General features: G+C 34.7%; 1 protein-coding gene across 3 annotated transcripts in view; it reads right to left on the bottom strand.

Moving 5' to 3' along the window:
- Positions 1-1,923: 1,923 nt before the first annotated feature.
- LOC144974976 (uncharacterized) overlaps positions 1,924-14,029 on the bottom strand; it is a 145,356-nt gene continuing 133,250 nt past the window's right edge. For 2 of the 3 annotated variants that reach the window (XM_078918554.1, XM_078918552.1), the window contains 11 exons: positions 13,553-13,646; positions 12,147-12,401; positions 11,067-11,225; positions 10,093-10,384; positions 8,337-8,456; positions 7,832-7,915; positions 6,984-7,168; positions 6,479-6,588; positions 6,129-6,306; positions 3,026-3,162; positions 2,116-2,454 (listed from right to left, as the gene is read on the bottom strand). In XM_078918554.1, coding sequence (XP_078774680.1) covers positions 2,256-2,454; positions 3,026-3,162; positions 6,129-6,306; positions 6,479-6,588; positions 6,984-7,168; positions 7,832-7,915; positions 8,337-8,456; positions 10,093-10,384; positions 11,067-11,225; positions 12,147-12,401; positions 13,553-13,646 — 1,813 coding nt within the window. In that variant the 3' untranslated portion in view covers positions 2,116-2,255. Of the gene's footprint in view, positions 2,455-3,025; positions 3,163-6,128; positions 6,307-6,478; positions 6,589-6,983; positions 7,169-7,831; positions 7,916-8,336; positions 8,457-10,092; positions 10,385-11,066; positions 11,226-12,146; positions 12,402-13,552; positions 13,647-14,029 lie in introns of all 3 variants that reach the window. The other variant, XM_078918553.1, reaches the window with a different exon arrangement.

Below are 14,029 nucleotides of genomic sequence, written 5' to 3'. Positions count from 1 at the left end.
ACATTGAGAAATTGGAGAGCACCATCAAATTTGTTTACAAGTGGCAAGGGTCAAGTTATTTCAATATCTGACAAAAATCATAATTATCAATACAGAAATTACATTACAGATTCAAATACCATACACAATTCCATTGAAACAGTTCATTCTACCTCAAGAAATCATCAACTCTATCAGGCTTCCAATCACTGGTCCCGAATAAGGCAGTAAAATGAGGGATCGCCCATGTTTAATTAATTGTGAGGTCATTTGTCACCTATCAACGTGACTACAAAAATCATGTTCTAGAATATAAACTATGATTTTCAAATGATAATGAAATTGAGTATTAGAGTAGAGAAATATAAGCTAGCATTATGTCTAAAGTTTGGTTATAGAAATTCCTAAACAATTGTTATTAATAGTTAGATTAAACTGAACAGATCTATTTCTTGCGAGCAGACCTCATTACACAAATTACACGACTTTCAATCATATCAGAACATTAATACATTTACGATGGTTCATTGTTTGTTTTTATGGGCTTTACAGCGCTTTCAACACTTTAGGTCAATTTAACACCAGTAAGAAAAGTATAGGGTAGAATAGTCAAATGATTTAGACAAAACTAACAAACACTGACAAATAAAGTTAGTTTAGAGGGACAATTTCAACAGAGTTCAGCATAAAATATAAGGGCAATATATTTTTGTGTCTTGTCCAAAACCACCCACCTATGAGTCCATGACAATACTACTTGATTTCTGCCAATAAAGTACTCAAATAGTCAATTTAAAAATCATTATATTTAAGAACTAAATAATGGCAAATTATATTATGGAGAGATGATTTAAAAGATAGGATTTGATTGTTTTCCTCTCGGCAAAATATTATACGAAGGTGGATTCATTCCAGACAAGTACACAACTCGAGATGAAAAGGGCAAACAATATAGTGTAGGGCAGTAGAAGAAATAAGGGAGGATGGGGACAGATGTAGATTACATCAGTTTAGGAACAATAACATTCTCCTATCTTAATGAGAGTTCATCCACCACAAATTGGTTCATTAATATGATATATCATATAAAATCAAATTACAAAGGCATAAATAGGAATCACACATTGATTTGAGCTGTGGTGCTTGCAACACTATCAGTCATTTAAGCGCCAGAAAAAAGAAAACAGTCAAAAGATTTAGATCAAGCTGTAAAGCATTTATGTAAACAATTAAGATAGAGGAGATGATTTCAACAGAGATCATGTATGGATCCAAGAGCATTATATCCTTTATTTAGTCTACAACACTTAAAATTACCAAGTTAAGTCTAAAACCACTTAAAAGTCATACACTGACACTGGTACAGGATCCCTGCCAAAAGGAATACACTCAAGTGGTTACAGAATAAGCATTAAATAGCATTCCAGGACAAAAATCTATAATAGAGAGATTATTTACAAGGGAAAAAAGATGAATCCATCTGACTGTTTCCCTCTCAGAAAAATACTCAAGACAGGATCCAGGCAAAACCAGATGGTCCAATTACAGTACAAGGAAACAAAGCCTCATGGAAAGGACAAATGATTTAGGGGAGAAGAGAGAGCGATGAAGACTTCATGTGCCCGGAGGGAGGGTGGTGATGGAGGTTCCAATGTTCCCCTGCTTAAAGGTGAATTCCACCTGCCTCATCACAAATACTTGACTTAGATAGACTTTTTCAGAGATAACATAACATATAACATATTTATTAACTGCAGAGTGCATCATTGCCTTTAGAAAAATTCTGTCAGACATACTTATATTGTTTTCTTAATTCATCAAAAAGCATGATGTGCAAATGTTAGCATCAGCCTTCTATAATGACAAATTATTCTTTCCATTTAGCAAACTGTGTTAACTACGATTTCCCCATGCCTTGTTGCCTTTCCTTCAAAATCGGTGTGATTGGGATGTTTATGACTATTTTACTGCTTTACTTTTGAGATTTGTTACTTTTGTCCATTTATATTTCTCTTTATGAATAGTGGCAAGTGAGGAATTTAGCATATCGCTAGGTTTGAGGTCCATAGGGGTTTTAGGGATTATATGGCGTTCAAACAAAGCAACCTACAAAAAAGTGAACCTCTGTTATTTTTCTATTTGAATAGCATATTTGGTTGGAAAACAGAATCGCTCATTTTACATATTGTTTTGGCATAAAACATTTCAAACCTGTAAGAAAAAAAAAATGTATTTTTCATGTAAGGTCGATTGCATGTTTAAAAAATAAAATAGATTCACGTTTCTTCTGAGCTTATCAATTGTTGGTAATCATCACTGCCTCCAACATCCACAGCACAATTTAATGGCTGTGACTCTTGATTATCTGCTTCATTGTCTCCTGCTGAAACATAAGGGTTGAGACGTTCTAACAACTGTTGGAAGGAAGGCCTGTTGTCTGGTAATGACGTCCAGCAACTCATCATGACTTGATACCTAGAGATTAAAAACCATCCATAAAAGTTTTGTCTATTTTTAATAGTCTTTTTCAGTAAGACCATTTTTACTTTCAGTAGTATCTTAAAATGTCCCTCTGCATTGCTTTGTAAGAGGCAGTTGAGTAAACATTCCATGAAGGAATATAGACAATCTGGCAAGCAAACGTCTAAAACAACAGAATTCATAGACAATCCATCAAACAAACGTCTAACGTCATCAGAAATCACCCAGGTAAGGAAATTGGGGGTTAATTACCGTGTTCAAGGAGTAAAAACAAAATCCCTGAAGTGGGGATCGAACCTTGCATTCCCTTGGTCGCAGCACAGTGTAATGTCTTAATCACACAATCACCACAAAAGTGAGATACCCGTAACAAATAAATATTTAACATTGTCAATTATTGTATAAAGAGTGGTAGATATTATATTGCCTTCCTTTGTTTACTAAACTTACTCAACAACTGGAAATCTCTTTGAGTAAGATTATTCAAAAAACAAGATTAGAAGTTGTTCAGAGTGGAAGAGTTCATAAAAACATGTTTTTCCTTTCTAAATGACTTTGTACTTACACATCTTCAGGACAATGCTTTGGTTTGGCCAGACGTTTGCCATCTCTGACTTGGTGTGCAACATCTTTAGGGGCCAGACCTGGATATGGTTCAACACCACGTGTAAGAATTTCCCACATAACCACACTATAGGACCACTGAAAATAGAAAAACAAGACTTGTAAAACAATGGTTATTGTTCAGCGTTTATTTAACTACGTATGTTTATGTTATGTTTTTAAGGGTTTTACGGCGCTTGCAACACATTAAGGTCATATCAGCGCCAGTAAGAAGGAAGAAAATGGGATAGTAAAAAGTTTTAGAATTACAATTAAAGCACAAAAGGAAAGGTGAGACAAAGGGGAATTGGTTCAAATAGGGAACAGATGTAGATTCCAAGAGCGCACCATCAAAGTACTTAGTTTGAGATCACCTAAAAGTCTCATCCAGACACAAGCACAGGTCTCAACTAGGGGAATACACTCAAATGTTTACAAATCATAGAATATAATATATAAACTAAACATAATACAATGCATATTAGAGAGATGATTTACAAGGGAAAAAATATCATCTTCCAAAACTATAACTATACATTCGACTGTTTCCCTCCCAGCCAAGGAACTCTGGCCAGGGCAAGGACAAAGCCAAGTAATCTCATTCCAAGACAACGACAGGAAACAATTGGAAAACGGGTTGGGGGGATAGAAGACACAGCATGTACCTCCCTCCCCACTCAGTTATTTAACTACAATAATAGTTTCAGATGGGAAACAGGAAAAGGCATGTCATGAGAATCTCACGATGGGGTTCAAGACATTGTGATAACATCATGTAAAATTCTACATTTTGGGAGCCTCTAGTTAAGCACATTAGACAATTCTTTTTTTCATCTGACCTTTATGTAAAAATAAATTATCAATATTTTTTTGTTCACCTTGATTGAGAGTTAGTAGTAAGCCTCACAGTCTGAATGACACTTACTGATAATTGTGTGATTCAGTCAAAGAGTTTTTAAAATTTGAGGAGTAGCTGCTTTCTCCATCCATGTTGTTGTTTCCATTGGTCACAGTCCTGGGCCAGTTGTTGTGACTTTAGTACAGAGGCATTGCAGTTTTTCTTAGTTCTTCAAGGATTAATTCAGACTCAACCGAATCAGGAATTTCTGATATGTAGAGAGATCCTGGTTCAAGGTAGTTACTTTCGATGTTGGTAGTCTCCCTACATATTTGTTGCAATGTAGGAAATATTCTGTTATTACATTTTGGGTTGGGATGTTATCTTCATGTTTTTGTGTACTACTTCTCTCAGGCAGTGTTCATTCCCTCTCATCAGCACGCATTGGACAAGATGCTGTTGAATTTCAGCTGGGTTACAGGCATCCTTTAATTTCTTTGACGAAAGATTCAACATGTGTTTCTGAAATTTTCCTTGACTAGGTCTGTAGATGTTTTCGTTCCTGCATATGTTTGTGAATCATTGAAAATGCGTGTGTAATGGTCCAAAATTATGATAAAGTCTATTTGATTGTAAGTATTGATAATCTTATCATCAGAATTTTTCCACATTCCTTGCCATGTACTAATATGGTGGGAAGGGTGTTAAAAGGTACTATTACATATGAATAATTTATGTTTGCAGCAAAAATCAATAAGATACTGGCCATTTTCACTACGCAGTCCTTTGGGATAAGCACCAAGGCACGTTTCATTATGGTCTTCCTTTGTTTCATCCTATTTTAGCATTGTTATTATAATGTTGTCATTTACATGGTCTCGGATTATCATTTCAATTTCATTGTATAATCTATCACTTACTGTTCAGTCTTTTTGGATGTCCCCGCAGTAGGATGGTGGATGTTGATTATAAGTGTAGGCTTGTTGCTTAGAAAGCATGGAATGTTTTTACAGCGCAAAACAGATATTCTTTCATTTATGAGTCTAAATAAGGTGTTAGTCGGTTTGATATTAGAAAACCGAGCCCTCCCTGGATATTTTCATGTTCAAATGTAATGAGACGGCAACCTCGTATTATTTCATTATTGGCCTTGTCTTTGGTCTCTTGTATGCTTATTACATCTAATTTGTAAGTAAATAGGTCCTCAACCAGGTAGTTTTTCTTAAATTTTGAAGAGATACTGCGAATATTGAATGATGCAATGTTCATTCCTAATTTATAATCAATAGTCGAAGACTGTACTTCCGTAGATAAGAGACTTAAGTAGACGTTACTTTCTTTTAATTTTAGTTATCGATAATAGGTTGTTGAAGGGGCTCCAATACAATGGTTATAAATTTACAAATTTCAAACAGTACCTTGTTAATCCGTTATCAAATTTACATAGAAAACACATTTAATAAACAAATGAGTAAATAGACACAATTCTCTTGTAGTTTTATCGACACAGAGTCAACCAAACTCCAATCACAAAAGTTCACCGTGGTGTTGGAGAGTAGTAAAAATGAATTCCTTATTACCAAGCCAACCATTTTCCTTTAGAAAATCATAAGCATTGTGGTGTTGGTTGCACAGATGGAGTCGAATGAGGAAGTGGCTATATTGAACCAAAAACCATTTGAAAACCCCAAGTAGAGGACGATACAGGAAAGTTTATAACTGCCCCCAACACACAATAGTAGGTGTATTATCAAAATTCTACAAATACACAACAAACATCCTCATTTGAAGGAAAGCCAAGACTGCATCTCTTCGAACACATAACACATGCTGTCAACAATAGGGTGCCTTGAAAAGGTGTCTGGTGTGTAGAACTGTTGAAATATGTGTATATAAATAACAAAATCAAACTCACCCCCCCCCCCCCCTTCCAAAAAACAAAAAAAAACAAAAAAAAAAAAACAAAATCAAAAACAAACCATATAAATGAAAACAATTCTAGCAAAACAAATATTGTCCACTGATGAAAAGTGGTAGAGTACTTTTACAGTTGGCTGCAATGATAGGCCAAAACTACATATGACACTATAGGTACTGATTCCACTATCTGGATGTCTCTGAAATCCAGGCAAAATGCTGGGAATGTAAATGTTTGGATAATGGAGACCTGACTGTATCTATACAAATAAATATATACATGTATATATATATATTATGCCCAACTCACCACATCCGATGATGATGAGAAATAGAACTCTTCAATAGACTCTGGAGCCATCCATCGTACAAGTTCAGAAGTTGCGCCACTGTCTGAGTCAATATAAAAGTTGTGTGAAAATAGACTAGCACTGACCACATAATCAGTCAGTTTAATTGTGGATGACTTGTCTTCCTCCTCAATAATTCTGAAATATAGAAATTCATTTTTACACATATAAGTGGTGATGCATGGAAATTGTTTTTTAAATAACAGAAATAAACTTGGTGAAAAATATTACAAAAACTGACTTGTGTGGTGACCAAGAGATAATACTGTGAGATAACAGGTTTTTATAAAAAGAAAGCAAAGGTACTTACATGCAGTTTCTGGCAGCTAGATTTCTATTGACTATACGTAGATTTTCTAAATATGCCATGGCCTCTGCAATTTGATGACTGTAACTCAAAAGCTGGACTAAAGTTAATGACTGGAAAAGAAAAACAGAAGGGACGATATGTATATTCAAGTAACAATAATAGGTAAGTGCATGAAATCATAATTATTAAATTTCCCTAAGAAATGACATTTTTGTCACAAGTGGACAATTAATCTAAAAAAAAACAACAAAAAATCAACAGGGTATCAGAAATGTTATTTAATTTTTTAACAGACAAAAAGTAATTTATACTTATTAATTTCAACAGAATTGTGACTGTCATTAAAAAAAAACAACACAACCCTCAGAAGAAAAAAAACATTGAAACTATTTACTTTGAATTTCTGTTAGGGTGTGTGAAAGGGGGGAAAAGGAGGAATGATAAGTATCATTTCAAATTTCAATCCCGGGATTATATAAAAAATTATAAATTAAAACTTGGCTACCTTGGTAGGCTCTCGGACAAAAGATCCTAGGTCCTCAGTAGCCATGAAGGGCATGACAACGATAGGATCATCACTGGGACTGATGCAAGCCCCAACAACAGGAAGTAAATGTGGGTGGCTGAGGTCACGGACCATAGCCACATCTTGAAGGAATTGTTGTAAGGCTTCAGCCTCTGATCTATGAGCTGGAAGAAATGTTATGAAGAGGAAAATAGATTTCTTAAATAATGTCTTCTAATGAAAGCCAGTAGATTTTTGGTCAACAACCATGAAAGGTGGAAGGATCTAAAACAGAGGATAGAAGAGGCAGTCGAGGATTTCCAATTATATGACAAAGAGGAGAAAGGTGCTAAGTTGAGTTAGTCAAGTCAATGAAAGCCAAAATTATCATCAGATCAGTTTAAATAGACTGAGCATGCATAATGGAATAGTCATCATCATCGTTATTATTTTTATTGTTTTTCTTATTATTATTATCATTTTATTTATTTCTCTATTATAAAAAATGACTATTTTTACTATTATATTATTATCATCATCATCATCATCACCATCACCAGGGTCACCATAGTCTAGAAGTAGTGCTGAGCCAATAAATGTTGATAAATTTAAATTTAAAAAATACCAATTCCGAAACAACGTAACGTTAAATTGAAAACCCAACAGAGAATAAATGACATTCAGTTTTAAAAAGAAAAAATATGAAAATTACCATTCCCACTCCCCCCCCCCCCCCCCCCCCCCCAAAAAAAAAAACCAATCATAAATGGAAACAAAAAAAGATTGAAGCTAGTAATATGTATTGATAAGATTCAGTTAAAAAATAAAAATAAAGAATAAAAGTCCACCTTGTAATGTCTTAACAGCAACATCAACTTCTTTCTCAGTTTCTGGATGTTGATAAACCGCTTTGTAAACAACTCCATAGTAACCTATAAAGAATATGAAAGGTAATGATAATGATCTGGGCGAGCATTGAGGAAACAAGTACAGAAATTAAAGAAAAAAAAAGTAATAAATCAACTCCAAAATGGGATGGAAATTAATGGAATAATCCTCATTATTCTAAAGCGTTCTAGTTGGAAAGGAATCTGTTAAGCGAAGTCCCAGGTTTGAGAGTTTTTGCCTTGATGAGGGTCATTTAAATTGCTCAATATTTGAAGGACAAGTTTTCTGGCCCAATTTTAAATACAAGTCTTTCCAGAGTACGGCACTTAACTGGTTAAATAATGTTGATATCAACTGATGCCATTTATAACAAAAGACTCTAGAAAGTTTGTATTAAATAAAGAGAAATAAGATCAAGTTGTATCTATATGAAATTATATCTGAGCAGCAAAGATATTGTCTCACCTTTGCCAATAAGATCTCCAACTTGAAGCTTTTGTCTAGAAATGAGAGCTGATGCAATATTCTGTTTGAGGACTGGTTCTTGAAATTTAGCCAATAGTTCATTGATGTAAGGGGTTGAGTCTGTTTAAAAAATTGATGAAAAATAGCAATCACAAGACATAAACAAAAATGTGGACTTTTTGAGCCATCAGACCTATGGAGCCCAATAGCATCTATCCTAATTATGATCATGTCATGAAAAAGCAGTTATTCAATACTATAAAGGCCCTATAAGGAGGAGGGGAGGGGGGGGGGGGGGGAGGAAAACGGGTTCTGACAGCTCAATTAACAGATACTAGCTTTTCATGCAAGGAAATTATTTCAATCCTATGTACGCTCGAGATATTTTTTTTTTTGCCAACATAGGACAAAACAAAAATGAGGACATTATTCCAAGTTTACAATGCCTATAGCCAGGACAAACAACAGATACCATTCCCTTTGTTTCCAGATTATTAAACAAAATCCTGGAAGCGAGAGGACAATTCACAAACCTGTCTCCTATATTTAGCATATGTACTTTGACATGCTGCCTGTGTCTTTGTTTTGAATTGGATTGTTATGGAACATTGTATTGATTCTCCCAAAGCCATGGGTCGCAGAATTTTCAAAAAGGAACATTTTGTGGCTTTCACAGAACGCAATTTTTATTAGAAATAAAGTGGATAAATATACAAACATAATCTTTTTTATTAGAGGCAGAACATTGTTGTAAAAGTTATAACAATGTATATATTTTCCTCAAATTGAGTTAAGTTTCTAACCTTCATTTTTCATAATTTAGGACATGTTTTTGTTTTTAAGGGTTTTACTATGCTTGCAACACATTAAGGTCATATCAGCGCCAGTAAAAAGGAAGAAAATGGGATAGTAAAAAGTTCTAGAATTACAATTAAAGCACCTGCTAAGAAAAGGTAAGACAAAGGGGAATTGGTTCAAATAGGAAACAGATGTAGATTCCAAGAGCACACTATCAAAGTACTTAGTTTGAGATCACATAAAAGTCTCATCCTGATACAAGAACAGGCCCCCCACTAAGAGGAGCACATTCAAATGTTTACAAATCATATGTAAAACAATACAATGCATAACAGAGAGATGATTTATAAGAAAAAAAATATCTTTCAAAACCCTAACTATAAATTTGACTGTTTCCCTCCCAGCTAGGGTATCCGGCCAGGGCCAGGACAAAACCAAGTAATCTCATTCCAAGACAAAGACAGAAAGCATGTTGGAAAACAGCTAAAAGGGGATAGAAGACATCGTAAGTGCCTCCCTGCCCACTATGAGAGGCCAGGAACCCCACTCAGTAATTTGGGACAAATTTTTCTCTTTTAAAATGGGATTTCACAAACAAAAGAAGAAAAAAAGCAGATAGCATCATACGTGTTCCACAAGTTATAAGACACTATAGACAGCAATCTTTATGAATTTTATCGTTAAAATACCACCTTTTATGTGGAGAATATCCCTTCGGTCAGATGAGCATTAAAAAAAATAGAGGTGGGCTTGAAATAAAAGGAATGAACTAAATAGTAAAAATTTGAGACCTATGCAAAGTGCGAGTTCCAACACATCAAGCATAGCAAGCAATACGTTTTTATTTTACATATTTTTAATAACTGAGTCTAACACTGAATGTGATAATTGCAGGGTTGCTAAAATTCTGGTAATAGTGTCTTCTTCCTCCAAAAATGATATGAAGAAATGTCCTTACCCTCATATTGTCCACCATTCATGTCAACCTTGATGGGCATGTTATTCATCCCTATCTCATCCTCCTCTCCCTCTTTCAGTCCTTCATTGTCCTTCAACACATCTGGGATAAAGTTCTGGTCTGGCTTGTGCTTACGGTGGCGCTTGATGACACAGATGGCCAGGAGCAAAATGATAAAGACGATTGGCACCACCACCCCTAACACAATCCCCACTGTGATAGGTTTGTCCTGGGCAGATTCTACGTTGTACTTTAGATATCCAGGAACAGATTTCATATTACCTATCTTAACCTGGGCAAGATAAAATTTGAGATATTGTTTTACAGTATATGATGAGAGGGTACATAACAAGATTCCTTAATGTAGAATAAAAGGTTGTTTTTGTGGGCATATATTCTTATTGCTATTGCCACTGCTCTGTGACACTTAAATGTTTTAGATGTGCTTAGATTTTTATGTAAAATTAATTTTGAAATTTGTGGCTGATAAACATAAAAAGATAATAATGGAAACCGTTTAATTGGATCAGTCCCGTTAAGCAGAAATCATTCCATTAAGTAGAACTCCAATTAACCGATTACCTTAATGATTGGAACAATCTATCAAGACTTGACATTGTAGCATTTGAAGTAATGTAGTTATTGTAGCAAACATAATACAGATGATTGAGAGTTTATTTTGGAATGTGGGGAAAATAAGTTTAATGGATTTCTGAAATCATTCCAATTAATCGATATGCGTTTCAATTAACCCGTAGAAATTATATAGAAAAAATTCTGTCACATATAGATTGTTCCAATTAGGCTTCTGTTACAATTAAGCACCACTCGAATTACTGGCTTCAACAGTTGTAAAAGACATTGTTAACCTTTTAGCATGCCTAGAATATTGCATTGAAATGTTGTTTTAAAAAAAAAAGTTCTTGTATTAAAAGAGCACAGGAAATTGAAAATCAAATGATTTGTATCCTTACAGTGATTGCTGCTTTCCCACTTGGATCTGTTCCACGGGGCGTCTCAGTTGGTGGCTCACACGTGATGGACAACTCATTAGCAGACGTCTTCTGACACATCTCATCTCCGACATAGACATGGACACTAGCCATTAGGACATTCACCATACGGAAACGACCCTGATTCAGAAAGAAATGTATTGAAGTGGGTTTGTAAATTTAATTCAATCTGTTTTATTCACTTTGTTTTTATATTGCTGAGAATATGATACATTCAATAATTTCAATACTAATATATCTGACTGACATATGCCACAGGAATGCCAACAAAAAAGGATTTCACAGAAACAGCATGGTAAATCACATTCAAAACAACTGACAAACAAGTTAATTGTTTAAAAAAACACTGACAGTTTTTATTCATATTTGCCTCCAAATATTCCTACAAATTTATTGGCCTGAGAAGACCAGCAACACTTGAGTTCTGTGAAAAGTTCAACTGACAATGAAATAAGCATCAAAAATAGTGGTGTATGAGATACACCATTGGTAAGCCATACACAAATATTAGTTGTCAATTCTTTAATTTGGAACTCTAAAAGGGAAGAGAGAATAGGGAGTTTTATCACCATTCATTAAAGTTTTTATCATGTGCCACTTGGGTCTGTTCCACGAGGCGTGTGTGTGTGTGTGTGGGGGGGGGGAGATGGGTGTGGTGTCTAGCCAGAGATTTCAAATCAAATGAATGAGACTTGCCTCAGCATAAGTATAAATATAATTCAATAATTTTCATCCACATTAAGGAACTCAGTGGAAGTGTTCAATATAAAGCCCAAGAAAAATCTTTGGGAACGACTTCTAACAGAAGAAGAATACATTGGCTTTATATGAAAGAGAAAATAACAGGAACAATAAGCCCAGCATCTTGTTGATAAGACTATACACCAGGAAGGGTCACTGGCTCAAGCAAGGTTATGTATGATATAGAGAATACATATTAAGATAACATGAGCTGATTTTAGACACAGATACGATATATTGTATTAAAACATCAAAGGACACGTGGGAAAAGATTAGTATTTTAAGAAAAAACAAACTCACTTGAATGGACAACCAATCTCCACCATCCAGTTTTTTTGTCTGTCCATCCTCTGTAAATGGTGCAACATAAGGGTTAGGGTAGTAAAGCATTGGCTTGAATGTTGGGTGGAGAGAAACATTGCGGAGGTTCTCTATATCTGCCATGTTGAATCCATATTCCACCTCCAGAGGGCTTGTCTCAGTCACATTGGTAGATGGTGCTTCCAGAGCTGGTACTTGGCACTCCATAATATTTGTGCTTTTAACTTCACAGTCCTTTAAAAAAAAAAGAATATTAATATTATCAAATGAAATCTGCTAACTCTCCGAAATCAAATATGGAAAACTCAGAGTGAAAGAACATTAGCTTTCATATTCATCTACATTCATGAGAATAGAATGTCAAAACCTGACATTTTAGTTGCTCATTTCATTTGGAATAAATCTCATTTCAAACCAGAATTTATATTCTCCACTTAGCATCTATTTAGCCTTCCGTTTGTCCGCTTTCATTTTTTATTGTAAATCCTATTTTGAAAAATTCTCATAAGAAAGGGCTGACTTATTTCATTATGCATCACACATAAGATGTAATGCAAAGTCTAATATAGAGTACTATAATAAAATATCAACTGACAGAAGTAAGCAACAAAATATATCAACTTCAATTAACAGAAACAATTATGATAACAATAACAACACAACAAAAATGATGATGGCAACAATGTTGTTGATGTGATGATAATGATGATGATTAATAAGACGCAAGTAATTGGGATGCTGTTAAATTGGGACATCAATGCGGGTCTGAATTTCTTCTGCGTTATAAGTGATCATTTCATTAGAACATTCAAGTTGCATATTTAGGAGACAGTTGACTCAAGTGAAATCATAAAACCTGTGATTTACATTTTTAAATTGATAAATGACCCTTTTGCATGTAAGCAGATGCAAATGTCATTACTTGTGATTATTTTCACATTGAGGTATGAAACACAACTGATGCTGTTTTCAGCTAAGTGTATTTGTTCCTAAAACTTCACTTCATCACATATAAATATAAGTTTCATAAGTAAACACAAGTTTCATGATCAGGAATTGTCCTGTCTGTTAATTGTGTCTTGTTCTTTGTATAAGAGAGAGAGAGAGAGAGAGAGAGAGAGAGAGAGAGAGAGAGAGAGAGAGAGAGAGAGAGAGAGAGAGAGAGAGAGAGAGAGAGAGAGAGAGAGAGAGAGAGAGAGAGAGAGAAGAGAGAGAAGAAGAGAGAGAGAAAGAGAGAGAGAGAGAGAGAGAGAGAGAGAGAGAGAGAGAGAGAGAGAGAGAGAGAGAGAGAGAGAGAGAGAGAGAGAGAGAGAGAGAGAGAAAAGAAAAGTGGGGGGTGGGGTGTGGTCTAGCCAGAGATTTCAAATCAACTGAATGAGACTTGCCTCAGCAAAAGTATTTTCCTTCCAAATTGTGAAGAATTCTGGATTGGAGATCAAGTCCAGATGGTCACCTCGTACAGTTATAGAAGTGCCTCCACTATAGAGAAAAAATGATGGAGTATAATCAGGCAAAATTAATTAATTTCCTTTTCTCTTTAATATCACAAGAATAAAAAAAACTATACAGAGCGTCCAATATAAGCAGGCCAGAGCTTAACCACCTATGGCGTCATATAAAAGTGTCACACTTAAAAATGCAGACTATAGTGTAAAAGCCAATAAATTTTTTACATAAAATGAGCTCAAAATCTGCAAGTGTATCTTTATCAAAGCTATAAAAGAGAGCATAAAAAACCTGACAGGTTAAAATAAATGAAAAAATTATCATTGCTTGGTTTGTAAAAGATTCGGGTGCTCAGTGAATTCCATTGTACATTCATATTGGGCAGAAATATAAAGTAATACTGAAAAATATAATGG

Source organism: Berghia stephanieae, chromosome 6 (genome assembly GCF_034508935.2).
Source record: "Berghia stephanieae isolate SIO BIC M18660-M18661 chromosome 6, UCSD_Bste_1.3, whole genome shotgun sequence".
Lineage (NCBI taxonomy): Eukaryota > Metazoa > Mollusca > Gastropoda > Nudibranchia > Aeolidiidae > Berghia > Berghia stephanieae.
This window is presented reverse-complemented; position numbering and strand designations above follow the sequence as displayed.